Source organism: Diaporthe citri (assembly GCF_014595645.1).
Source record: "Diaporthe citri strain NFHF-8-4 chromosome Unknown scaffold_11, whole genome shotgun sequence".
NCBI classification, from domain to species: domain Eukaryota; kingdom Fungi; phylum Ascomycota; class Sordariomycetes; order Diaporthales; family Diaporthaceae; genus Diaporthe; species Diaporthe citri.
The window spans coordinates 1,285,417-1,311,391 of record NW_025064856.1 but is presented as its reverse complement, the minus strand read 5'-3'; the positions used below and the strand labels follow the sequence as shown (position 1 = coordinate 1,311,391).

General features: G+C 51.4%; 11 protein-coding genes across 11 annotated transcripts; 3 read left to right on the top strand and 8 right to left on the bottom strand.

The window, feature by feature from the left end:
• Positions 1 to 108: 108 nt before the first annotated feature.
• Positions 109 to 3,869, bottom strand: INS49_004171 (uncharacterized protein; the record flags this gene model as incomplete). Its single annotated transcript, XM_043164961.1, has 4 exons — positions 109 to 1,479; positions 2,468 to 2,510; positions 3,283 to 3,679; positions 3,788 to 3,869. The coding sequence occupies 4 exons, from the start codon at positions 3,867 to 3,869 to the stop codon at positions 109 to 111; spliced, it is 1,893 nt and encodes a 630-aa protein (XP_043018611.1).
• A 68-nt stretch (positions 3,870 to 3,937) lies between these two features.
• Positions 3,938 to 4,306, bottom strand: INS49_004170 (uncharacterized protein; the record flags this gene model as incomplete). Its single annotated transcript, XM_043164960.1, has 1 exon — positions 3,938 to 4,306. One exon carries the CDS (start codon positions 4,304 to 4,306, stop codon positions 3,938 to 3,940), a length of 369 nt encoding a protein of 122 aa, XP_043018610.1.
• Positions 4,307 to 5,687: 1,381 nt separating this feature from the next.
• INS49_004169 (uncharacterized protein) lies at positions 5,688 to 6,431 on the bottom strand (the record flags this gene model as incomplete). Its single annotated transcript, XM_043164959.1, has 1 exon — positions 5,688 to 6,431. One exon carries the CDS (start codon positions 6,429 to 6,431, stop codon positions 5,688 to 5,690), a length of 744 nt encoding a protein of 247 aa, XP_043018609.1.
• Positions 6,432 to 7,410: 979 nt separating this feature from the next.
• On the bottom strand, positions 7,411 to 8,494 carry INS49_004168 (uncharacterized protein; the record flags this gene model as incomplete). Its single annotated transcript, XM_043164958.1, has 2 exons — positions 7,411 to 7,988; positions 8,086 to 8,494. 2 exons carry the CDS (start codon positions 8,492 to 8,494, stop codon positions 7,411 to 7,413), a joined length of 987 nt encoding a protein of 328 aa, XP_043018608.1.
• A 651-nt stretch (positions 8,495 to 9,145) lies between these two features.
• On the bottom strand, positions 9,146 to 9,943 carry INS49_004167 (uncharacterized protein; the record flags this gene model as incomplete). The annotated part of the gene is made up of 1 exon (XM_043164957.1): positions 9,146 to 9,943. The coding sequence occupies one exon, from the start codon at positions 9,941 to 9,943 to the stop codon at positions 9,146 to 9,148; it is 798 nt and encodes a 265-aa protein (XP_043018607.1).
• Positions 9,944 to 14,237: 4,294 nt separating this feature from the next.
• INS49_004166 (uncharacterized protein) lies at positions 14,238 to 14,854 on the bottom strand (the record flags this gene model as incomplete). The annotated part of the gene is made up of 2 exons (XM_043164956.1): positions 14,238 to 14,367; positions 14,493 to 14,854. The coding sequence occupies 2 exons, from the start codon at positions 14,852 to 14,854 to the stop codon at positions 14,238 to 14,240; spliced, it is 492 nt and encodes a 163-aa protein (XP_043018606.1).
• Positions 14,855 to 16,025: 1,171 nt separating this feature from the next.
• INS49_004165 (uncharacterized protein) lies at positions 16,026 to 16,972 on the top strand (the record flags this gene model as incomplete). Its single annotated transcript, XM_043164955.1, has 5 exons — positions 16,026 to 16,058; positions 16,110 to 16,141; positions 16,174 to 16,520; positions 16,553 to 16,909; positions 16,968 to 16,972. 5 exons carry the CDS (start codon positions 16,026 to 16,028, stop codon positions 16,970 to 16,972), a joined length of 774 nt encoding a protein of 257 aa, XP_043018605.1.
• A 313-nt stretch (positions 16,973 to 17,285) lies between these two features.
• Positions 17,286 to 17,657, bottom strand: INS49_004164 (uncharacterized protein; the record flags this gene model as incomplete). Its single annotated transcript, XM_043164954.1, has 1 exon — positions 17,286 to 17,657. One exon carries the CDS (start codon positions 17,655 to 17,657, stop codon positions 17,286 to 17,288), a length of 372 nt encoding a protein of 123 aa, XP_043018604.1.
• Positions 17,658 to 19,304: 1,647 nt separating this feature from the next.
• Positions 19,305 to 19,960, top strand: INS49_004163 (uncharacterized protein; the record flags this gene model as incomplete). Its single annotated transcript, XM_043164953.1, has 3 exons — positions 19,305 to 19,543; positions 19,605 to 19,801; positions 19,953 to 19,960. The coding sequence occupies 3 exons, from the start codon at positions 19,305 to 19,307 to the stop codon at positions 19,958 to 19,960; spliced, it is 444 nt and encodes a 147-aa protein (XP_043018603.1).
• A 1,048-nt stretch (positions 19,961 to 21,008) lies between these two features.
• INS49_004162 (uncharacterized protein) lies at positions 21,009 to 22,503 on the top strand (the record flags this gene model as incomplete). Its single annotated transcript, XM_043164952.1, has 2 exons — positions 21,009 to 21,819; positions 22,463 to 22,503. The coding sequence occupies 2 exons, from the start codon at positions 21,009 to 21,011 to the stop codon at positions 22,501 to 22,503; spliced, it is 852 nt and encodes a 283-aa protein (XP_043018602.1).
• Positions 22,504 to 23,045: 542 nt separating this feature from the next.
• Positions 23,046 to 23,982, bottom strand: INS49_004161 (uncharacterized protein; the record flags this gene model as incomplete). Its single annotated transcript, XM_043164951.1, has 2 exons — positions 23,046 to 23,642; positions 23,941 to 23,982. The coding sequence occupies 2 exons, from the start codon at positions 23,980 to 23,982 to the stop codon at positions 23,046 to 23,048; spliced, it is 639 nt and encodes a 212-aa protein (XP_043018601.1).
• Between the last annotated feature and the right edge of the window lie 1,993 nt (positions 23,983 to 25,975).

Here is a 25,975-nt window from a genome sequence, read left to right as displayed (position 1 = left end):
CAAGCATGTTGACTCCTTTTATCATTTCTTATTATCAAACTCTCGTAAATAATGTTATTTATATGCTTTTAATGATTACTATAGGACCAACTAGTATCTGACAGTGCTTCATAGGTCATGCCGTGCATACTTGCTCTTCAACCTCACCCAATGACCATACTTGAACAACACGAACGGGATTGGGATGAAGACAATGCTGATGAACCCCAGGGTCGAACTGGCCCAATCCACTCCCAACTTCTTGTACATTGCGGAGGCAAATAGCGGGAAGCCAGCACCCAGACAGCTCCTCAAGAAATCGTTACCCGCCAGCACGCTCGCCGCATACTCGGGGTACGCGTCAGACAGGTAGTTAAGGACTGCATTAAAGAGCAGGAACGCGCCCACGCTGAACAAAGATGTGCCGATGATGGGCACGACCCAGTGGATATCCGCACGGCTTGTCCAGCCGAACCAGAAGAGGCAGATTGGGATCGCAGAGGCGCCGACAAAGGCGGGCGTGAGGCGCCACTCTGGTATGAGCTCGCCGTTCTCGTTGAATCTGGGCTCGATGTACTTGTGCTGGTACCACACAAACGGGGGCAGCACAGCAAACGTACCAACGAGGATGCCCAGATAGGCAAGCCCCAAAGTGCCGGGGGAGAAGCCATATATGCCCTCGAACACTATTGGAAAGGACTCAAACCAGATGTACAACAACCCGTATATCAGCGCGATGTACAAGTCCAGCGCAAACACGATCGGCTCGGTAAACAGCAAGCTGAAGGGCCGCACAAGAGTCATAGACAAAATGTCCCTGCCGGTCATGTCCTTTCCGGCCAGCTCCGCCTCGGAGACAAGCCTATGATTGCCCGTGAGCTTGCGCAAGCGTCGTGCGCGGCGGTAGAGGATGTTGGCGGTTGATGTCTCCGGGAGTAGGAACACCAGTACGGCTAGGCAGAACCCGGACAGCCACATCAGCTCCCAGATGGCCCAGTTCCACCCCTTTGCCTGGACAGCGAAGCCGCCGACGAGCGGGCCGAGCGTGGGGCCGCAGACGGCGCCGATGCCCCAGACGGCGAGGCCGTACGTCCGCTTTGAGGGTGTGTACATGTCGCCGATACTGGCGCCGCCGGTCGCGAGGGCTGGGCTGCCGATGAAGCCCGTGAGAAACCGAAAGGCCAATAGCATGCCGAAGTTGGCGGCCAGCGCGGTCGGGACCTGGAGTGCCACGAAGACGGCCAGCGTCAGGATGTACACTGGATTGCGACCGACCTGCGGGATCTCAGACAAGGGCGCCCACACCATCGGTCCCACGGCGTATCCTGCCACAAAAAGGGTGAGGCCGAGGGTTGCCGCGACCTGGGAGACGCCGAAGACGGTCATCACGTCCTGGATGCCGGCAGAGAAGATGGCGCTGCCTATGTAGACGCTGAAGGTGAGGAAGCAGATCTCGAAGGTCACGAAGAATTTCTTTGGGCTGGACCAGTTTTGAGGGTTCTGTGAGAATTCCTTAGCTGATACGGATGTTGAGCGTGGGGTGTCCAGAATAACTTGCCTCTGGGTCGTCCGGGCTGTACCAGTCGACAATGTAAACATCTTTACCCTTCTCCGGATCAACGCCCCGACCACTATCATTGTTGTGAAGGGCATGCTCGGTCCGTTTGCTGACTTCACCTGCTGTCAAGGAGGCTCTTGTGGGAGAGTTCGACACGATATCGTTCCCGCTGTCTAGTTCGGAATTCTTTTCTGGGTAAGTCTCAGGAGTTTGGCTCTGGCCGTGGCGCCACATATTGGCTGACTTTTCACTGTTGAGATATCGATGCCAAACTGATGAGTCAGTTTCATCTCGATACTTGAAAACTCGCCCGCTTGTGGCTATGCGACAACACTGTCCAAAAAAAGAGTCCCGGATTATGTCTTTCATGGTGGATTTCAGGTGTAAAATGGCAGACAAACGAAGGCAATTTGAGGTCTCAGGTTAGCTTCCAAGATCAGAGAACGATTACACAATGGGGCATCCACAGAATTTGTACTAACACAGAAGCTCAGCTTCACAACTTTAAGTTCCAGCGTCATGGATCCGCACAACACAACCGGAGCAGACGGGAAACAAGCTTTCTGGCCGGAGCATACGGGAGCAAAGCTCTCTAATGTTCGGAGTCCGATTTTGTCCGTCGCAAGCTACTACGCGTGTGAATCAAAAGAATGTCTAGGCTTCATACAATGGTTATCCGATCCTGCATGGCGAATCGCGATGGGTGCGATCCGAGCAGGGATGAGCGTCGCTGGTCAAGGCCATCCAAGCTCTCGGCCATTTTTCCCTCCCGCCGCTAAGCTAGAGTAGCCCAACAAACTAGACCAATTCAACGTGGGTGGGCTTCATCACAGGGTTGCGGCTCTGCGGGAGTCTATGACGTGGAGGGGGACGATGGGCTTCGACGTCCCGGATGCCTGATGCCACACTACCTACCTACGTAGTACGTACCAAGCCTATTGTGTGGATGTACGCTAATATGAAATCCAGAAGCCTAGAAAGTAGTCTTAGCATTGTTGTTCCTCTTCACTAAACAAACAACATAAAACGAAGCAAGGACGACATTTTTGAGCCTGAATATCTTGCGAAGAGAGATGCTTGATCTTCTCAAGTCAGATCTTGGAGTCATCTCTCTGTCAACCCAATTAATTTAAATGAAGATTACACGATTCTTTTAAATTCTGCTGATATTTTCAATGCATGGGATTAGATTACTTGGCTCATTTCATTTCATGTTATAAAGGTTGCCGATCAAGACTTTAAAACCCTAACGGCCTAATGATACCTGCTATCTTCGCAAGCTTAAGTATATCGGTACACTACACCGCTTGAAAACCTACTTTCTTCTGGCACTATAACAATCGCAAAAGGGAACCAGGTTTTCATTTCATTGGCCACAAACATAGACAAGAAGTAGTAGTAACACCACTCTGCCTGAGCTCACGAGCGCCATGCATGTTGCTAGGCAGCTATATCTCTGAACACACCGTATTCTACGAGGCTTTGGTCAATTTCTTGCGGACTTCGCTTACCTCACTAACTGAATGGCATAGTTCGCAGGCCATATTCGGGAAGACGATGTTGAATAACACGCGAGACAAGCAGAAGCTACTCAAATAAAAGGTGTTCGATGATTCAACGCTCAACTATAGGCAATCTGTGTAACGTTTCTTACAATGTATCCTGTCGCTTGTCCATTTTCCCTTCCGCCCGATTTATACACTGGAGATGGGGATCCATGCACTTCCGACTGAAGTTGCGTAGACGCCCCCACGGCGGCATTGCACCCAGTGGAGATCGCCCCCGGGATGACCTTGTACGGGGTCATGCAGTCTCCTGCGGCGAAGATTCCTCGCACACTGGTCTGATGGACCGGCCCTTCTGCCTGAATGTCTCCCATCGGGGTCGTGGCAAGTCCCAACTGCTGAACAAAAGGCCCGGAAGCCACAGTCAGCGGCTGATGGACTATGAACTTTTCCTTCTTCGTCGTCCCGTCTCCAAACTCAAGGGTGACCGAGTCACCGTCGGCTCTAACTAAGCGCTTGGCCACCCGCGGCTGGGCTGTCCAGTTGCCTTTCTTGTTGACTGTGGGCTCAAGACTAGCAGTGAGTGCCTCGTTGCCGTGGGTGTAGAAAGTGACGTTCTCGCTGAGCTGGGACGCATCTAGGAAGGTCAGTCAGGAATAGTTTCAAGCACATCTAGCTGAATATTGTAGGTGCCAGTCGACACTGTCAAAAATGGGCTGACGTCCACTTTTCGACTTTCACTCACTTTCAGCAGCGTGAATGGCCAGGCCAACAAGCATCTCAATCAATCGGAAGGGGAATGGGGACCACCACAAGGACTCCAGCATATTGGGCGCCCTTATCCTCGTAGCCCTTGCAAAAGAGGCAGTGGAAGATGCGCTCGCCCCAAAGACGTTCACAGCCCTCGATATCGGGGAAGATGTCGGACGAGCCCACCGCAAGCAGAAGCATTCGAAAATTGCCAGTTCTTGCCGGTAGAGTCGGTGAGTAGGAACTCGGAATCAGTCTTCTTTTCGACCTTGTCGATCCGAGCGTCATAAAATTCAATAGTCGGATACTTGGACAGGCCCTCTCGAGACTCGCGGCGGAACTGTTCTGGGGGGTTGCCCTCGTGGCCGGGAACCATGTGCATGGCAGTCGCCTTTGCATTCCTGTACTGTTTCGAGTCGAACACAACGGCCGTGTGAAGTTGACGGGCCAAGGCGGCAGCCGCAGCGAGCCCAGCAGAGCCTCCACCGATGATAGCAACGTCATAAAAAGCCATGATTCGTTTGCGGTAGTGTGCTTGTTGTTGTATGATGTTTGAAGGTGGTTTGGGTTCTCCCTCAACGGTTCAAAATACAGAAGAGGGGCACAACGTTGGGTTCTTGAAAAATAGACCTCAAGAGGGCCTGTTGGTGGTATCTCCTGCAGCCATGGGACAGTGCGCACAGATATAGTGCACTACAAGTCAGTCATACTTTGACCAAGCAAATGGTTGTTAGGTGGCACGAGACAGGTCAAACTGCATGCATCTTGAGTATCAGCTTTCTGATATTCCAACACACAGTGCCGTCTCTACTGTATGGAAGATTGTGGGTTTTTACTTGGTCCGTGGGAAGTGCTAACCACTCTTGTCCTCCACCAACTCAACCCACAGTCGCATTGCTACACTCTATTAAAGCCAACTCTCACGCTAGCAGAATATTGTTGATCATACTCTAGAACAAACATGTAATACTCACACATGATGGCCAGTTTACCAGCGGGGCCAAACCTCCCGTGCCACAGAAACTGATGTGTGTGGGTGGTTGGGCGGATGAGTGTGTCCTCTTTGCCGGCCTGGCGAGCTTCCCGATCATGCAGATTGCATCCATGATCTCCAACTTGTTGCCACCAAGACTCAATAAGACTTGTGTACCGGAAAAAAACGAACAGCGATATTCCACCATAGTTAGCAGAGAACAGGATCAAGTCACTGTGGCCACAGCAACCCCAGTGATCAGCAACGACCCTCAAGTCATCGCAAATCTAGGGTGGTGGTTGAAGAGTTACTCGCTCACACTGGGCAGCTTTCAGTTCTTTCATGGCAAGCTCTATTGTATATTCTACATCAAAACTGTCTACCTTGTCGCTGTTTCCTCGATCAATTTAAGTTCCCTTGTCTTCATGGCGGACTGTGACTAGGCATCTTTGCTAATTGGAAGAGCTACCGCTGGTTTGCGGTCGGCGGGAAGCTTCGTCAGTGACATTCCCAACCATTGCTTTGTCATGGAATCAGTGATTGCAATTTTGGTCTCTGCCCATGAGTGTGTGACGTCGATGGCCAGCTGAGGACATATCAAGCCATCAACTCGGCAATTTTGCTCAGCAAGCTGTACACCTGAGGCTAGAATGGGCCAATGAAAGGCGCCAAAGCGTTTGAATTGTAAAATAAAAACTTTTATAAAATCTAAATAATTGCGTAAGGAAATCCAGATATTTCATTCCATTGCAGGTTGAGCGATAATGACATTCCCCTGTGTCTGACCTGCCTGCGACCGCTCCATCTTCTCTTAATCCACCTTCCGTCCGACACTGCCATTTCCATTTCCAAGCCACACAGAATGCCTCAGTTGCGAGTATCGAGCCGACCCAGTCAGGATCGTCAGCAGCATAAGAAGGTTTCACGGGCCGTACTCTGGCCAGTTGATAGCAGCGACATCCTCATAGCACCGCTCAATCAGGGCAAACTCGTGGCTCGCTCCAGAAGACGGGTCCAGCGCAGCGCACTGCGGTATCAGTGAGATGGGAACACAACCCTCAAGGATATTCGCATTGTACTCGTAACCGCCACCAGGCCCCTCAAAGGTCGCGTAGGCATAATTGACCGTGACAACCGTCCCTGCGCCCAGCAAGCTAGGCAACGCGTTCTTGCAGGCTACAAAGCTCCCTTGCCCAAGAAGATTCTGGACGGTCGGGTAGACGACCGGGAAGCTGGCCACGTATGCGAGCGTGGGCTTGCCGACGCCGATGGTGACGTGGTGCTGGTCCGGGTACAGCGGGTCGAACTCGGTGGGCGACTGCACCTGCCACGAGAAGGGCCCGGGCAGCGACCCGGCGTCGGTGAGGAGAGTGGTGGAATGGTAGGCCTGGTCCTGGGTGGTGCCGTTCTGATAGAAGATGCGGCCCGGGTTGGTGGTGGCGTCGAAGGGCGCGAGCACCGCCGCGTTGGTGCCGGCACCTGTGTGGTAGCCCTGCACCCAATTGTTGATGGAGGGGGAGAAGTCGAGTGCAGGGTCTGTCACGTTGGCGACGAGCTTGAAGGCCTGCGAGGACGACGTCGGCGGGTAGTGAGGAGCCTGGTGCCGGGAAGCAGGTGCTGAGATGGCGAGGTTGGCCAGACTGAGGGCGAGGAGAGTGGACTCCATTCTGATGCTGGTTGGGTCTGAGACTTTTGACAAGTTGGACTTGCGAGATTGCAAAGATGTGTGAATGTAAAGTGGATGAAACTCAAAAGGCTGATGATGGTAGCAAGTTGTGACTTCCGTCTAGACCTGGCATCGTATTTGTACTTCTTTATCTGAGTTATGGCTTGTCTTCTCGCTTGTCTGGAACATTACTGCCACGTGAAAAAGCTAATGATGTGTTGATTTATTGGGAATACGATCCAGCCTCCCACCTAGATGCTGTTGTGATGGGTTCCATTGAGGCATTTGCTTGGATACTGGCAACGTTGTTATGTAGACTTACACATGTGTCTAATACAATTGGTAAGGGCGAAAACAAGAACATCAATACGGGATGTAGAAGTCCCAATTTGGTGACAGGCTTACCAAAATTTACACAACTGGACGTCATCGAACCATCGGTAGTTCGCTGACTTCTCGCTTATGAATGCTCAGTCAAGGCTCCAGTAAAGTCTCAGCGGCAAAAGCTATACAGGCAGAAAGAAAAGCATCTGGAAAAGACAAGCTTGCCCCGCCACAGTCGGTGGCTTTAACAGGCCATCAGCATACGATCTCCACAGAGCACATGGGATACAAACATTCGTTATTTTACTGAGGACTGCCATTGGGAAAGGCGAGGGTGATGGAGAAGGGAAGGGGGGGGTTTAACAGTCCGCACCCAAAAAGATGCGATCATTTCACGGAGAAACCCGACACAGCACCAGCACATCCACGTTGATCCACGCTATGCCTTATTCAAATAATGCCCTTTTTTTGAGTCTGGCATTGTGTCGCAGGCAATTACGTCTTTCGAGATCTACATGTATTTGACAAAGTATCAAGGTGGAAGTAAGTACGATCGATATTTCCATCTTTCTAATACCACCGACACAAGGAACCTGAAGAATATCACAGAAGTTTCGTCTCATCTAAATCATAGCGCTTCAAGACCGGTCATATCCTAACAGTACCTGCAGGCACCAGTAGGGCAGTATCCGTGGCTACAGCTGAAGCTGCAGAGGCCCTTGTAGCTATCGTCCAGCCCATTAGCCGGGCACCCGTCCTGTCCAAGCCCGTCGCCCGAGCCGGCCTGCGTGCCGAACTCGGTGCACTCGCACACGCCGTCGGGGCAGTACCCGTTCGAGCACGCGAAGGAGCACAGACCGGTGTAGTTCTCAGACAGGCCCGCCTTCACCTTGCCAGCCACGCAGACATTGCCAGTCGACGGCGGCGTGGTCGAGCCGCCGCCGCCGGATGAGCCGCCGACACACTTCTCCTTGATGAACTCGCCCGCGTCACCCGAGTACAGGTCGAAGTAGTTGGTGTGTGCGCCGTCCTCCATGGGCCTCGTGCCGTCGCCGTAGGCGCAGAGATTGTCTCCGCCGTTGCAGTAGGACCGCAGCACGGACGAGAAGGCGTTGAGGTGCTCCAGGGACGCGCCGGAGCGAGGGAACTGGGCGCTGAAGGCGGAGCCGGCCTGGACGTTGTAGCTCTGGTCGGCGACGTGGTTTGGGTCGCCGAAGACGAGCGCGGCGCAGACTGTTGCCGGGGAGGAATTGTCAGCAAGGTGTTCATTGAGACCAATGGATCAAGATCGCCGAGTTGCAGAAGGAAGAGATAGGAAAGAAAGCCTTACCCTTGTTTCCGGGGACGGAACTAGGCGTCAGACCCGAGTCGGCAAGCACGTTGCTTACCACGACTGCGCCCTCGCTGTAACCACTCAGGGCGATCTTGGCGTCGGGGCATCGCTGGATGTACGCGTTGATCTGGGACACGCCAGAGGAGCGGCCCTGCTCGACCGCTGCAGGGAAGCCATTCGCGTTGGTCGCGTCGAAGGTGATGTCCTCGTAGTCGCAGCTAGAAACGCCGTTGCACGCGGCGTCGACGAGGTTCTGCTGCCGACCAGGGTATCCCTCGTTCCACCCGCGCGCAAGGAAGATGTGCACGTCGGAACAAGATCCGGAGCCGGTGGATTGGCGCTTGCTGGGGGCGGCAGAGGCCAGCAGGGCGAGGTTGAGGATGGTAGCGGCCTTGGGGGAAAGCATGGTGATTACTATTAGGATTACGGCTTCTAAGGGTATTATTGCTTCAAATCCGTAGCGGGCGAATATTGGACTGTGAAAGGGGGGAGAAGGTCGGGAAACAGATCATTTGCGGAGGACGAGCCCGTGATTTATTTTGAGCTCGCCCGGTGTGGATGGTGCTAAAGCAAGGCATCGACCCATGATTGCATCAGTCCTTCTGATCTTCACCCTTCTTGGCCTCGGCAGGATGATTGTTATTGTGGGTTATTCTTCTATTTCGAGGATGATGCGGGGTGTGTTGGCATTGATGGGGCAGATGGGGGAGCGTGGGTGGATACAATACGAGATTACTTGTGGGGACAGTTTATGGACCCTTGTTTATGCTTATTTCGCCGGAACCAAGGCTCGGATCAAGCATGCCGATGGCCGAGAATATCACGTTGATTTCACCAAGATCTTCACAAATTTTCGTCTTCATTCATCTGTTTCTCTTTGCAAATGCATCTGTTTTTCGATGTCTACCTAGGAGGGAAAACCAATGAAATCGAGGTTGTCACATTCTTAATCTAACGCCGTCCTCCCGGTGCTGCAAAGTACTAGTACGGCCTGCTTTTGAGTTATGTTTGCCGGAGACCCATAAGCTTCTCGAGTCATTACCGGTAATACTCAGATCTAATCCTCAAGGAAGAAGTTCTCCACATGAGACGATCGTAGAACATCTCCATAGGGTCCATTCAGGTTCCCGGGAAGGGGTGGTCGCATACCCTTCCCCCGGGACGAAGAACCTAAGGTTTCTGGGTCCCACCCAAACCTCAACTCGATTCCGGCATCTTTCATGGCCCTGACTACGCCGAGAATTTCCATGGCCTGCGCCAATGTTTTGTCCTGCCTATGCCGTTTGCGATCGTCGATCTGAACGATGGAAAGCATCGGGAGGGACGACGACCTCTTCGCCGCGGCCAGTGCTTCTAGCTCGACCACCACAGTTGCCCAAGACAATTTGAACCAATCCATCCCAAAGGAGAAGTGAAGGATGCGAATCGATGGGGGCAAGAAGTCGGGCAACTGCCGGGAGAACTCCTCTGGCCTGTTCAGATCCAGGCCCCGTGCCGTCTTCAAACCGACTTGGAGCGCTACTCGGTCAATCTCTAGAATCTCCAATTTCCGAAACTCTGCCAGAGGAGGGAATAAGTTCTTTCCCTCTTCACAGAGCAAGTTCCAACCATGGAAAACAGCGGCGCTGAAGCATAAGCGTCGTAGCTGCTGTTTGATGGAAGTCGGCCACGGGTCTGGGACGGGATTGGACATACTCAAAGCAGGGTCCCGAGGAGGAACTTCGAGATGGAACTCCAGGTCTTGTATTTGAGGGCAGAGATCGAGCAAGTCCGCGAAATGATAGGGATAACAAGAAAGTGACAGCCTTCGGACGTTGTTGAGTCGCGTCGAGGCGATGAGTCCCTCCGAGGACATACGAGGCCAATCAATGCTACCCACGGCTATGTTATTCAGAAGTTTTGCCTGAGAAAAAAAGGAAAGGAATTCTCTGCTGAACAAGGCCCGCCCACAAGAGAAGACCCGGAGGTTTGGAAAATCGAAGGGTCTTTCGAGGTGCTGGCTTGGGCCCAACAAACCGGAGAAGAGTGCGGGTCTTTCGGACTCATGGACCGGGCCATATGTGCCGGATACTGCCAGGTGAGTGAGATGAGCCGAGCAAAGACCCACAAGAATGAAATGTTGCCATAAGCGGAAGTCCTGGTCGAAGTCACCGGCTACAGTACATTCATTATATAGCAGGTGCGAGTCTGGGCTTGTTCCAGCGAATGCCATAAGCACCACTTCAGGTGGTTCAACGTGCGGCCCAAAAGCTGGCACTATCCAGGGTGAGAGGGCTGTCGGCTCTTCCCCCGCGAGCACCCGACTTAGCCATCTAGGAGGAGGGATGCCGAGTCGCGTGCCAACCATATTCTAGGCTTCAATCTCGCGGCGGGTTTGCGGTTCGAATTCATCGGCGATCCACTCGGGCTTGGCGAGAGCCAATACCCTGACACGATCTGCCAGTCGCGGCTGAGAAACCAGCGTGCGAAGGTATTTTGACGTCTTGTTCCGCCTTGAGTCGTCATAAAAGCAATGGTATAGTACAGGTTGGCTGATGTCCCTCATCTCTCGCGAGGTAAGTGACAAGGCGGCCAAAGCGGATCTCCCTTGCTCATATTCGGATTTTCTTTCTCCATGTTCTGGAACATTGCGGCCGAGCTTATGTTTTTCAAAGCCGAATTCGGGCATCGCTTTACAATCGCAATGCGGGCAGAGTTGCTTGCATATGTGGAGCCAGATCTCCGTTGGCAACGTGGAAGCGGCCATTTTCTTTTGAGAAGCAATCGTTTCTTTCTGGGCTCTGGATAATTGATGATGAGTAAGATCTCTGTCGATTGATGTTGCAATGTGGAAGAAGTCCCAAGATTGTTGGTGGGAAATACGTACATCATACTGTGCAAGCGAGAAATAAGCTCGTCCTTCATATTTGATTCTATTCTTTAGGTTTTCCGTATCCTTGTTGCTTAAGTCTACATATGAACAAAGAAACCTTGTCCGAATACAAATACCGAGAAGATATCCAAAAGGGTTGTACTAGTTTCTAGCCTACTAGCCGTGGCTTTGTTGAGCAAACAATACGGAAGTTCCCAAAGGGCAGTCAGGAAATATTTGTATTCCGACAACGTCTGGTATAACCTATTATTCAATCCGATTATGACTTTTGCCTGTGGCAAGACTTCGAAAAACAAATGTTTGATTCAAATGCATTACTCGATGCAATTAAACCTCGACCTTCAGTTAAGTCTTGTTCAATACCTGATATAGTCAATTGAATTGTGTACGGTCAATCAAAGAAACTGCCCTTCGGGCCATCGAGAATATTCTAGACAATGCCTGCTCGCGTTTGTATGGGCCTATTGGCGAATAAGTTACGACAGCGAGCGACAATTGTTGTAAATCGAAAAGAATTACTCATTTGACTAGACATAAATCATGTCCAGATGACAACTGATTTCTCAAGTAGAAGAGTAGGTCGCTTTTAGCCAGCCGTCCACTACGAACTGTGTTACTCGTGTACACTTTTCTCATTATTTTCAAACAAGATAATGGTCTTTAGGGTTCTGCATATTTTGCTTTTTTTGGATTGGCTTGGATCCTCTGTTGCTCCTGGTGGCATGCTGTGGGGACTCCTGGCTACTAATATTCAATAAAAAAGAAGCCATTGTAATCATGGCAAATGCCGGGGAGGGGCTCCATACTCCCAGGCCGCATCGGAATCATACCCATCCAGTCTGATCGAGGCGTGGATGGGTTCAAACGGAATCTCCACTCCACACCTGCATCTGCCACAGTGTCAGTCACCCCAGTGATCTCCAGAGCTTCCCCTGCAGTCAGTTCTCCAGGCTCTGTCTCTGGAGTATGGTCAATTTGGATCGTCGAAAGGTTTGGCAAGAATGGCTTTTTTTGCCATGGCAAGTGCCTGGAGTTCATTCACGACCGCATCCAACAAGGGAGTAGTGAAGGCGGAGTGGAGAATACAAAGTGGCGCAGGTAAACCTGTCGGACGCTGGCTCCCGAGCTCTTCTTCGGTCATATTGGGGTGGACTGTTCTTTTTACTGCAAGGTAGAGAGATGACCGGTCGATTTCGAGAATCTCTAGATTCTTAAACTCTCTGATCGGAGGAACTATAACGCTATCCTCATCCGTCAACCACGTTGGTGATATCATTGGCAGGCTCCTCCAGGCCAATCTCACTACCTGACGCTTGATGGAAGCTGGCCAGAGGTCTGGCAGCGTGACATCAACTGACAGGCCAGATGGCTTCATGTGGTTTTCGATATCCTCTAGCTGGGGACACTGGGAAAAGACATATGGGAGCTCCCATTCCCAAATAGCCGTTGAGAGTCTGCGGATATTCGTGACGGAACGAAGTGTCGGGCCCCTGAGAATGCTGTAATGAATTTTATTCGTTATGAGACGCGTCATGAATGGGGATTCTTGCAGAAACCAATCAAGACCTTGAGCGCCACCCACAGACTTGCATAATAGCACCTGGAGATTCCGAAGAACGGGTGGGTCTTTCCCCTGATATTTTGGACCAGATATGCAAGGCAATTCTAAATGAGTGACCCCAGGACAATACCTTAGGATCAGGTTATGAAGCCAGTGCCGGGAATCATCTAGGCCGCCTTTGTTGTCACAGCCTTTGTCATGGCCAGAGGCACAGGCAGGCTGAGCTTGCCACTCAGCTCAATCCAATTATGGGCATTCTGGCGTTTGATTATCTCTCGGTCCTCCTCTTTGATAGAATGACCCGGTGTTGTAAATGGTCTGTATAAGATACGAGCCCTTAATGGTAGACGCGACAGCCTATTGGGCAGAGACAGTATTCTCACATGTCTCCCCAGCTGAGGTTGGGATATCAGGGTGCGGAGAAACTTGGACGCGCGGTCATGAGTCGGAGTGCTATAAAAGCAATGATATAGGTACCGTGGGAAGAGCTCCTTGATGGACCAGCAGGTAAGCGACAAAAGCCCATAAAGCTGACCAGCTGCGAATATGTTTTCACGACATACTGTGTTCAATGCATAATATATGTAGACATAAATTTTCAGGTTCCGAAGTAGAGACCACGACTTTCTAAAGTTGGGACTTCACGAGCTCAGGTACAAACAAGCCGCAAACCCCTTCCGACATTCCAAGTCCAAAGATGTCAGAAAGCACTTCTTCAGCTTCAGCCCGGAGCAATGGAAGATTGCTCAAGAACCCCTGTGCGAGCTGCAGCCAATCTCTCATGCGATGGAGCTTGATGCGGATTGACTAAATGTAAATTGTTAGCTTATTTTGAGCATTTTGTCTTACTGACCAGATCAGTAATGCTTACCTCTAGTTGTGCTGACCTATCCCTTTCACTAGATAACACCCCTGTGCTCTGTGAATGCTTTTCAGCCTGTGGTATAATGAGAGCACACGCTGCAACGTCACGAAGCTTGATACATGCGTTTAATATTCGCTGTACTTCAAACCCCTCATCAGCGCGACCCTTCAGAAACCCGACGAAGTTTCCTATCCTGCGAAGATCATCCTGCGCGGTCGCCGAGGCAGGATTCTGAAGGATCACTGACAACAGAATGAGCACCGCCGATAGAGGGTAGCACAGAGTTCCCCTTTTACAAACACGTGTTAATTTTTGCTTAGAGGCGAATTCAGGCCAAGGGTCTCATGTAACATACCACAACTGGAAAAACGGCTGCGACGTCAAATTGGTCACAACCTCGATCATGTTACGAGCCGAGACCGCACACGTAGTCCAGGCTTTTTGAACCTCACAGTCTAAGTGACTTTCTCCAAGAGCTAAACTCTGATCGAGTTCGGAGCGTTCAGAACCTTTAGTATGAACACGGGCCATGTGAACTCTGCCCAGAGAATTATAAAATGTGCAGTGCATGTGAGCGATGGACAAAGTCAAGTCCGACTCATCATCCTCTTGTATCGTCCATATCTGTTCAGGTATGCTTCTCTTCCACGCCTGGAGCTGCTCATCCATCGAAACAACGGTAATCAGAAGGTCGTCGTCTTTCATGTGATGAGTTTTAGCAGGATTCAGACGCTCGTGGATTTGTCTCTGAATGACGGCTAATTCTGTTTTCCATCGGAGAAAAGAAAGAGAGTTGGTCTTCCCGGAATCGATGGAATTTAGAGGCGAGTCGTCATTTTCAATCGTGACAGCTAGCTCTTCAGCTGTGAGGTGGAGCTTAAGTCGTACTTGTCCACCGCATCAACGTCAAGTATGTAGGCGACCCTGAAGACGCGGCGATGCCTCTGAGCAGCGATGGGGTCGAGCGACAGGAAGAAGTTCCTGCGATGCAGACCCAGATTCTGTACTAGACGGGTTGCTGCTGCCGTGATTCGCACGGTCAGTTGGGTATCGGCAGTGCATTGTGCAAACATAGCCATAGCTAGTAGGGCCTTGCATGCCAAGACCTCTCGGCCCGGGTGATGAGCTCTGGGAACATTGAAAATGCAATTTTGAAGTAGTTCCATGCGGTTGGCGTTATCTCTTTTAGAAAGCTGGTGGTGGATCTATTTAGCATGGCGGTGGCGAAGAACGAGTTCACGATAGCCCATCGAGCAGGGTTGTCGGCGTAGCAGTCAGGACCTGCTAAGTATTGCTCGTCTATAAGATTTGCGAAGAGCTCGACGGTGACCACGGCACCATGCTGCTGGAGGCTTTCCACCATGGGTTCGATGAGGCTAAACACCTGCTGGTACGTCGGGAGTCGGTCGAAGACTTTGCTCTGTTGATTGTCTCGATTCTCATGTGCACGTATCCATTGGTATCCCATCATGACGTCCTGGGTGAACTCAGAATATTTGGGCGGCGGTTGGGATTTCTTGTCGCGCAGACGTGTCGAGCAGGGGACTTGGGTCAGCCCTTGGCAGGTCCTCGATGTCTAATTCGGCCTGACTGTGGCCGCCTCCCATGACCCGTTCTTGAGCAGGTTCATTCGGAACAGCGTTGTTACTCGGGGACAAATCGCTAGCCTTTTCGTTTTCGGGGCCCTCCAACGAGGATTGAGCAGGCTTGGTGCCTTGGTTTATCTCATTGCTCGACACGGAATCAAGAGCAGGTTCATGTCGCCGCAAAGCAGTCTCTAGGCTCATCAAACGCGTCTCAAGATGTTCTATGCGACTTTTCCTGCGATCAATTAATTAGATACCCTGCATCCATTACCAAGCGCTCACGAAGTTTATACTCACTTCTTTCCAGGGCCTCTGGGTCTTCGTTCAGTGTATTTGCATGCAGCATTCCCCTTTGTGCAATTTCCACATGCTGGTGTCTCTCCATCGCATCGTTTCTTGCGTTTTTGACATTGAAGGCAAGCCTAGTGACGCACGTTAGAAGCAGCAAATGCACAGTCACGTACACAGGGCAGTGTGCAAGACCTGTACTGACGCTTTTAATTCTTTCTTTAATGGGATGGCCTGCCATGGGAGCCGTTCTTTTTAACAGGTTTAGTCCTTCATTGGTAACATGGTGATGTGAGGCGAGGTGGATAGGAGAAGGCGGAGCGGATACAAATATGACTCTGGCTGGCGCGGCGAAGCGGACTTTCTTTTGTATCCGACATCCGCCAAGATGACAAAGACCGCTTCGGCCCTGTCGCACGAGCGGTAGCTTTTGTATCCGCATTAGGCTTTACACACGACTGGTCCTTCGGAATGCGGGGGTTGTTGCTAGATTTGCCTTTGGGACGATGGACTGATGCACAGTGCCCCGTTTCTTGAGTTTCGAATCCCCTTGCAGTTGCTAATCACTCACCTGCTCACTCATACTAGATTTGTCAATGGCATACCGCCTTGCTCCACAGAGCGAACACAGGCCAGGCTTATAAATGGAGCCAATCTGAATTTGGACATGATCTATGATATAAAAGCCGAATGTTATCCAAGGCCAGTAAAAGTATCGCTTCCAGTCTCCCTTGCTCACCAATTAATTATCATCATTCTACAAGCATGGCCTCTTTCAAGAAGATAACGCTCATCGGCGTAAGTAAATACACACTTTGCTAAAGGGCGAGTTGCTAATATATCGCAAAGGTCTTTTCGGATCTGTCGTCCTTCCCGAACTAGTGAAGGGAGGGTGTGAGGTGACACTCCTCAGTCGTTCGGAGAAGACAGATGAAAGTCTACCGGCCAATGTCCGCCGTGTCGCTGTGGACTACAGTGACACGCCAAGCCTGGCAAACGCGCTGAAGGGGCAGGATGTAGTGGTTTCCACGGTGGGAATGGAGGGCATTCCTGGTCAGAAGCTGATCATCGATGCTGCTATCCAGGCGGGCGTTCGACGTTTCATCCCCTCGGATTTCGGCAGCCTTACGACGAATCCTGCGGCCAGTCGCCTGCCCCACCACGTCAGCATGGTCGAAATTCAGGACTACATGCGGTCAAAGTCGAATAAGATCGAATACACTATCTTCAGTATCGGCGCTTTCACCGACTTCCTCGTCAGTTACGGCACGGCCTTCGATTGGGAGAACAAGACAGGGGAGATGGGACCAGCCGGATCAGCACCACCAGCCTGAACGGCGCGGCGCGAGCCATCGTTGGCGCCCTGAAGAACCCGGAGCCGACGAAGAACAAGAACGTCTTCGTGCATGAACTCGTTGTGACACAGTCACAGCTGTTGAGTCTCGCGAAGAAGTACTCCCCACAGGCGGAATGGACCATCACCAAGATCGATGATCCCGAAGCGGAATTCGATAGGTTGTTAACCGTTGTCCGAGAACAGCCCGAGATCCCAAAAATCATTGCCCTCGTCAAGGCATCTCTTTTGTCTGGCAAGTTTCAAGTTTACTATAAGGCAGTGGACAATGACCTCGTCGGCTTGCCGCTGCTGAGTGAGAAGGATTTGGAGGCGAAATTTGCGGAGACACATGGCCATTGATTTAGCGATAGATTAAGTATACCGCCAATGTCTTTGCCAATCACTAAAATAGATCATTACACTCCTTGTGAACTGTCTGGGTCAAGTATGTGATCAGGTTCATCCAATGGCTCAGCATGCCCGTGCCCAATGGCTTTCTAAGGTTCCAATCACCAGAATAGCGTACAATGTTCACGTCAAGCTAAGTGGCACAAACTAACTATGTCATAAAGGAAGCAATGATGGGAATACTGCTGGGAACGATCACATATGGCTGACTGGTATTCCATTGGTAGCTGTGCTGTAAAAGGTTTCATCAGCTTACGGGGTTGAAGTTTCGAGCGTTGCAGTTATGTGCAATCCTCCACATCATAGAAGCTAGCTCCCGTTCGTGCGACACGTCCCATTATCATCACCGAGTGCTTGATTGACGTTGATCCGACAGTCCACCGCTCCTCCGTCGGTTTGATGTTGGTGACGAAGAAAAGGACCACACGACCCTGAATACGCTCCTTTTGTAGACGGCTCATGAGACCGGAAAGAGCCCACGGCGGTAGAGTGGAACCAGGGGCCGAGGCCACCTTCTCGAGCCAGTGGAAGCGCTTCGCAACAGCGTCCATGGCTTCCTGCTGGAGAGAGCAAAACAGGAGGACATAGATGATCCACTCAAGTCCAATGTGTAGATCGTCTCGTAGAAACAGATCCGCGTCTAGCCCTGACATGATTTGTAGGATTTGGATGATCCACGGATTCACGAAGGAACCCCCTTCTAGGTCTCCTCCTGTGGCAAAATCTAGAGCTTCACGCGAGCAAAGAACCTGAGCTGTGGCGTAGCGAAGGTAGTTCGCAGCTCCTGTCTTCGACCGGAAGAACAATGATTCGGCTGGTGGAAAGGGTGGGTGGCCTCTATGCACGCCCTGCACTTGTGCTGTGGCTGAGCGCAGTGGAAGATCAAGCGCGTCAAGACTGTCGTGCCAAGAGTTGAGCTCGTCACGCGAATGGTCGAGAGAGATCAGCAGATCTTCTTCTATGCCCAACGCAGATATTCCTCCTTGGTCTATTGGAGTCCCTAAACATTCCTCGAATTGCTGAGACCAAGACCGATGTGATGGAAAAGAAGAATTAGGGCCAAAAAGACGGGTCAGAATGAGGCGGATATACGTGTTCTTACTTTCGCAAGCAGTGAGTGGATAAGGCCGCGACTGTGCGAGGTATTTTTTTAAAGTCTTGAAAATTGGCCGGCGAGCGGTTTCAGGGCAGGGCTGAGACATGGTTGACCGTGGAAGACACTGAAGTGAGTACCATGACTTGATTGGCATCCAGATTTCTAAAACATGTCGAGCCGTCTGCCATGGCACAAGCCGATGTACAATGAGTAAATCTGCTTGTCTGCAATGCACCAGGCCTCCAGCGAAGCTGCCAACTCTTGCCTCGATATTCAGGAAAATAGTGAGGATAAAAATGGTGACGAGAACATCGGTGACATGCAAGGTGGCAGCCAGCTTCCCGAACATTGCTTGAAGTGCAAGGGTGTAGAGCTCAAGGCACTGACTTCGATCATTCTTCGCAGAACTGTCTCTGATCCTCGTAAAATAGTCAAATGCGAGCAAGGAGCGTTTAAGTGCCAGGTTGGCATATCCTACGCCCTCTCATATATCCCGATATATGGATGGAAGTTGTGCGGGAAAGTTCTCGCTTAACCAATGGTCTGGCACGTCGGGTTCCTGACGGTATGATGCCGGAGGTGCAATTGGCGGCGCAAAATTAGTTGAAATTCTGGAATTCGTCAACGGTCCAGGGCATGATTGCGAGTGCTCGTTGTAGTCGACTGTGCTCGACGTTGGCAGCGAGAGATCTTCGGCGTGGGTGTCACCCCAAGATTGGCCTCCTGCATCAGGGTCATCATTTAGTGTTGAGCTCGGCTTTGGATTTCCCTGACGGCTCCCACCGCCGCCCATTGCAAATGCCGGTGGGCCAGGTCTTGTTACAATGATAGGATCTTTTCCATCAAAACTGCTTATTTCGACTTATTCCAATCCTTCACCACGAGGGTTACTTTGTTTGCGTTACTCAATGCTGGAGCGCTGTGGCTAGACGGTGTGTCCGCTGACGGCCAGCTGCCGACGGTTGATCTTGGTTACGAGGTGCACCAAGCGTTGACTTTCAACGTAAGTCAAAGCTCTGACAAATTTTTCTACCCTTTCTAAACCAATCTATAATCGCAGGAGTCCTAGAGGTTTTATACTTTCCGCAACATTCGCTATGCTCAGTCACCAGTTGACGATCTCCGCTGGGCTCTACCCTTGACGCCCCCCGGTCGGGATAACCAGGTGCAGAACGGTTCCACTGGGCGAATTTGCCCGCAGGCGATGCCTAAATGGTTCTCCATTAACAGTGCATTCGCCCAATACTTCACCAAAAACATCGTTGATCAGTTCGACTATTCGGCGGTGGAGGCAGGCATTGATGCTCAGCATGTCAACGGTACAGGTCAAACAGCAAGCGAACAACAAGAGATCACTGACGACTGCCTCTTTCTCGACGTCATCGTACCACATGCAGTTCTCAATAAGTCCAATACATCGTCTCTAGCACCTGTGATGATCTGGTACGTCCTCTTACTAGTTGGTTCCGTTGAATAATCTCTTTGATCTAACAGTAACCGTCAGGATCCACGGGGGCGCATATGTTACAGGGAATAAAATCGACAGCAGCGCAGGCGACCCAAGTGGCCTAATCAGTGCGAGCCAGAAGAATGGCTCCGAAGGTTTCATCTATGTGTCAATGAACTATCGACTGGGAGGCCTTGGTTTCATGTCTGGGGAATTGTTCGAGAGTCAAGGCGGCATCCCGAATCTCGGGCTACGTGACCAAGCTCTAGCGCTTCAATGGGTACAAGACCACATTCACTTGTTTTGGGGGAGACAAAAGCCAAGCCACTGTATCAGGAGGTATGCTATTCATGCATCTTTCAGTCAGTTGGATCTGAAGAGGCTTATCTGATTGCTGTATCACAGGGTCTTAGTCTGAGCTTCCGACGGTTAGGCCGATCGCTAATCCCGTAGATGTTCCTTTGATCTTGAAACTCATCCGGGTCGCCGCAGAGGATCAGGCCCCGGGTGCCCGAGTTACGGCAACAGAGGAAGGGTTGACGAAAACACTACATTTCGATGATTTGGCAGAAGATTCGGCCTCGACTGCGCGCCTGGCATGGCCTGTGCTGGCTTTCTCGCCAGATGGGAAGCCTGCTGGCTTGCTGATTTTTTTCTACAATTACTCGGCGTGGTCAGCTGCTCCCGGTGTCTGTTTGGAAGAATTGTATGTTGTGCCGGGGTATCGACGGCACAGATGTCGGTTGAGGCTATGGGCAACTGCAGCCAAAGCAGCAGGCTGTGGCAAGATGGACTGGGTGTGTCTAGGCGGCAACGATAAAATCCTGAGGTTCTATGAAAAACTGGGCGCGAAGACAATGGGGGGTTGGGTGGTGTTGAAGGTGGATCAGGCCGGAATCCAGACTCTTGCTGTCGACAAATACTTGAGGCAAAATGGCGACTAGCTGTGAACAGCTCTCAGTATCGACCACTTAGAGCTACGGGACGATGTGAGTCGCCTCGATGGAGATGTCGGTTGCGTCGTCTCGGGAAGCATAGTGCGTCTGGCTCCAGAGGTGACGTCTCATTGGCGCAAATCGGAATCTGAGATGCCTCTGACACTCTCTATATCCGGAGCGAATCTCTGTCAGCCTTCTAAGTTAAATTGGTATATGGGTCGAGGCTCTTGGCCGCGAGACAGCAGAATAATGGATTCGGTGTACGATACGCTGTGACTGCTGTCCAATTCAAATCGCAGGCAAGACCTAATGGAGTGGAGGCACCTTTATAAGTAATCAAGGATTACGTAATATCGCATCTATATAGATAAAATATCAGTACTCAGCTTGCCCCAATTTTCAGCTTGCCGCTAACAGCTAGATTGTTTTTGCTGGAGGTGAAACTGCTGCATCTGGATCCCCAGCACAACATACTTTGGCCCGATCTGAATACACACCGACTTTGAATTGCTGCCGTCACCCAATGTGGCTCATTGATGTGGAGACAAGACGGCTGGCCGAGTTTATCGGTCTCGAGGTGCCACCCTATGCGATCCTTTCGCACACGTGGGTCAGCGGCCAAGAGGTCACATTTCAAGAGCTGAGGTCTCCCGCAATCCCGGACCCCACGGCGTCCTCGAAAAGTGGATGGGAGAAGATCGACAGGACCTGCCGCCAGGCGGCTCGAGATGGCCTGAAATATGCCTGGGTGGACACTTGCTGCATCGACAAATCGAGCAGCGCTGAGCTGTCAGAGGCCATCAACTCGATGTTCCGTTGGTACAAGCGGGCAGCAGTCTGCTACGTCTTCCTATCGGATCTGTCCCACTTCTCCTGGTCTGAAGATGCGGGGGGGCTGCAAGTGTGCATCGAACATTTACGATGGTTCTCGCGCTCGTGGACGCTGCAGGAATTAATTGCACCAATGCACATCAAATTTTACGACCAGGATTGGAAGTTTTGCTTCACCAAGGAAATGGCCTCGGAGGCCCTAGCTCGGATCACCGGAATCGACGTCGATATTCTCAACCATAACACCGACTTGTCTACTGTCTCAGTGGCCCAAAAGATGTCGTGGGCTGCAAGAAGACAATCGACGCGTATAGAAGATCTGGCGTACTCGCTTCTTGGCATCTTTGGCATCAACATGCCTCTATTGTACGGGGAGGAGGAAAGGGCTTTCCTTAGGCTCCAGGCAGAGATCATCAGCTCGTACCCTGACCCTACCATCCTCGCCTGGATGCTCCAGCCGGAAACTTCTGAGCACATTTTAGAACACCCGGAGGATTCATACAGTGGAGTTATGGCATCGAGCCCAATGCCCTTTCAAGACTGTGCAGAAGTTAAACGACTGTCGAACCAGCCTCTCTTCGACTTTTCCATGTCCAATCGCGGTATTCAGCTACGCGCTCAGTTCGGGCTAGTCCCTCCAAGACAATCTCAGGGATTCTGCCTTATCCTACCAGTCTGCGAAATTCGGCACAAAGCCCTCGGTATCCGACTGAGAAACTTGGGCGGAGCATGTTTTGCTCGACAGAACGCCTATGAGCTAGTCCAAATCAGCCCCAGGGCCATGGCACACCGCCTTGTCCTCGAGCTGTACCTTCTAAAACAACTACCTGCTCCGAGTAAAACGGCAACACGGCCGCAGAACTTGATATTGAAATCTCGCCATTGTGTCCTGGAGGTCGTGATGTCTCGGGGAATGGAGGTGTACCGGCGCTGGCCGTGGCAACAGTGGGATGAGCAGGACAGGGTCTTTTTCGGATCTTATGGGCCATCCGAAGACCTTGGCTGGGCATCACTGAAGATCGTCGCGTTGCCGCCGTACCCGTTTGAGGATCTATACGCGTCAGATTCCACCGACTTTCTCTTCTATGCCTTTGGCTGGGCCAGCCACCCTGGGTCACAGCCACCGCCCCGCTGCACCATCCACAGGGTTCGAGGAGGCGTTGATGACCGAGCCATGGAACAAATGAACCACGAAGCAGTGACGGACAGCTGGAATGCCTACTGGGTAGCAAACCGCCTTGTGAGTAATGGTATCCCTGAACAGCATTCCTTGGTGGCGGGTATTTCCGGACAAGACGTTTTGCTCCTAGTATTTGCCCTGCAATCGGTAGAAGATGCCGCGATGTCTTTGAATCCATTCTGGAGAGCCGAATTCTCATGGAAGGTCGTCCCTAAAGATCAAGTTCCGGAGGCGTCGAATCAAGGCTGGAGGAAAATCAATTGGGGCTCAATCTGGAGTCCTCCATGGGATAGAGATTGAAGCTGATGTAACAAGGCGTTCTGGACAATAACCGAGGTGTATACCGTCGTTTACAAAATGTATTTGAAAGAAGACGGATAAGCTGAGAATCAACGACAATGTTTTGCGTTTTTAAGAAGTTTGTACGGTCAGTGCACCCGGACGAAGTGAGCGAATAAAAAGTCCACATTGCCACTGGGCTTTTCTCATCAAAGTTATGCATGGTATGCCCTGGAAAGTAGTATTACTTATACACAATATTCAATCCGCTCAGCGCATCACGATGCTTGTCTTGACGTCCTCCCAGCTGCGGCCCAGAGGAACCGGGAATGGCATGTCCGCAAATGCGCAGACTCGTTCAAAGACACACGCTTCCTCAGTCGGGGCGAGAACGAGGCCCCAAGTATTATACCACTTCTGGGACGCATTCGCGCCTTCTGGATGCGTGCCCAATTGGCCCTCCTCGGGTTCAGCCGCCACCGCCGGCGTGCTGTTACTAGAGTTATCCGGCGTGGTGGCGCTGTGGTCAGCAGCTGGTGACGAGCCAGGCATCTCCCCATACTCCAGTTCTTCGTGCTGGAAGTCGAGACCCATTCTTCCTAGACTCTCGAGGAACTCGTCCGTGTACCCCTGCTTTCCGATACCGTTCAAGGCGGAGGTTACCGCCCCGTTGCGGATTGTTATGACACGCACACGCCCCTGTTGATGCGGAAAGGCCTTGAGCACAGAGGCGGCCATTTCCTCTGGATTTGATCTGTCGATTCGGTGTTCGGGCTGTGTTGGCTCTAGTTTGGGAGAGTCCGCGGGCACGTTTTGTTTCCTTACAGGTTCGGCGAAGAAGAACGCCATGATCGAGCTTTCGGGAAACTCGAATTGTTTGTTATCGGCCCGCCAAGAGCGCTTCTCTTGTCCTCCCGAGATGATAGAAAGTATATCTGGTCCGGGGGAGTCTGGCCCAGACATCAGATAGTTGCACTTCACAGCGTCAGAACCCCAATCAGTCATCTTCAGCGCTGGGCAGTGGAGCCGCAGCTTTCCCTACGCCACCAGATCGAACTGCCCCTCTCGAAAGGCTTGAATAGCCGTCTCCTCTACGTCGATGTCGACAATTGGGGACATGTCTAGTCGTGGGAGGCGATCCAATCTGATAGCATGGTCGACGGACGCCCACGACCAAGATGGCGCCCTCTGCTTCTCTGGCCGCCATGGGTCTAGATGAGGATGTGTCGACCATAGAAGGTCGTAGTTGCGTGTGTTTGCCCACAAGCCTGCCAGATAGACGTTCTGACCCACGGCCATGCTCAACTCGGATGCGACGGCCCCTATAGCAAGAAGCTTGTCTCTTGCGGCGACAAAAGTCGTTCTTCGAACGTCCACGCCCTGCCGTTGATGGGCTCCACAGCCAGATTATGGGGTGTCTCTTGTCTGAATAAGACCACACTGATCTTTTTGTCTGGGCACAGCACCAAAGTGCGAAGGAGGTCGCGATGGGCGGGAAAGTCGGGATGCTGGGGGCAGCCAATGGCGTCCTCTATAAAACCCTCGGCGGCAGACTTGGTGCTGGCTGTGAGAGTAAGGTACGCATTCCGACTGGCTCATTTTCTTCAGCTCGCGCTCCTTGTTGTCTCTTGAATCTTGGATGATGCAGAGCCTGTCGATCCAGATATATTCCACGTCCAAGGCTGCAGTTATTGATAAAGCGTCTCTGCGAGCTTTGGGCAAAGACCCTCGGTCACATTTGCAACGAGCGTGGCCGAGCCCTTCCATTCGTGAAGCTCTGGGTCACCCCAGAGATAACTCAGAGGCATATATCGACCGACTTCGTTTTCGGTCGGGTGGTATAGCTCAGCCCTCTCTTCTCCAAGCAGCCTGACTAACCTTGTTGGAATGGCGGGTGCCCCTGTCAGCATGCAGAGATCAGTATTAACGAATCGCTTGTACGCACATTGAGGCGAATCTTCACCTATGTCATGCAAATGAAAAGTTCACTACTTGAACCGCCATCTATAAGCCCTAGCTAAGTGGTTCTATTCTTATTTACTTGAGGTACTTTACAAGTAGGGCTAGGACGCGATCGAGATAGAAGCGAGACTGCTCACTGGTCACACCGTCCTGGCGAGACATCATGCAACCAAATCATGCAACCAAATCATGCAACCAAATCATGCAACCAAATCATGCAACCAAATCATGCAGAACAGGAGTATTTCAAGACGTCCTCCACATTGCGAAACAGATGCTAGAAATAAAGTCTCATTTCGCCGGTTAAGAAGAAATGCTTGTCACAGTTGCGTGTAGTTCAGCCTTAAAGCTAAAAAGTCTATTTATGATACATTTGGTTGAGTACAATCATCGCTGCCCTACCTGACCGCTCCCCTATTCCTGTTTGTCAAACTCATGATGAGTTGCGCCTGTTGTACTCGCTCCGCTGGGGCCGCAGCCTCACTCCTGCCAATCTCGTCTTCAGAGAAGCTCCAAGTCATCCAGACAGAAAACTTCATTTTGGAACTCGATTATAGGGTCTCTTTCGGCGACTCCTGGTGGAGGTGATAGTATGGTCCTGGAATTTACCCTCCTGTACTTTGGGGGGGGGGGGCATCTTCTCCAAACCTCATATCGACCCCAACCTGCTCCAGAAGACTCACAATGCCAGTCATGTTTATATACTCTGGCAGGGTTTTCTTTTTCGAGAGCGGGCGCAGACGGTCATCGACTTTTACTATGGACAGCTTTGGGAGAAACGTCGTCTTTGAGTGGACAAGCTGACGCATCTGGCGGCCGATTTGAAGCTGTGTTGAAACTTACAGTGCGAATGCAATGTGAAGAACCCGTATAGTTTCGGGCAGGACCGAGCTCAAGCTCTCAGCTTTCAGCAACTTGGAGTACAGGAGAATTGTCGGCTGGTCGATTTCCAAGATCTCCAGCCGTTTAAAGTCCAGCAAAGGAGCAATATAAGCTCCGTCTACATTGTTGTTCTTCAGATTGTCCATTGCATCTTCGTTACTCCAGGCTAGTCGCCGTAGGCCTTCCTTAGTATGAGCTGGCCATTCCAGCGAACTGACTGGCTCGGGGAGCCACGGGCAAGGTTTGACGTGGCACTCCAGGTCTTCCAAGTTGGGACAGAACCGGAGTATTAGTGAAAGCGATCGCGGTGTACAAAAGACAGACAGCTTTTGGATATTCAACGTGGAGATGGGACC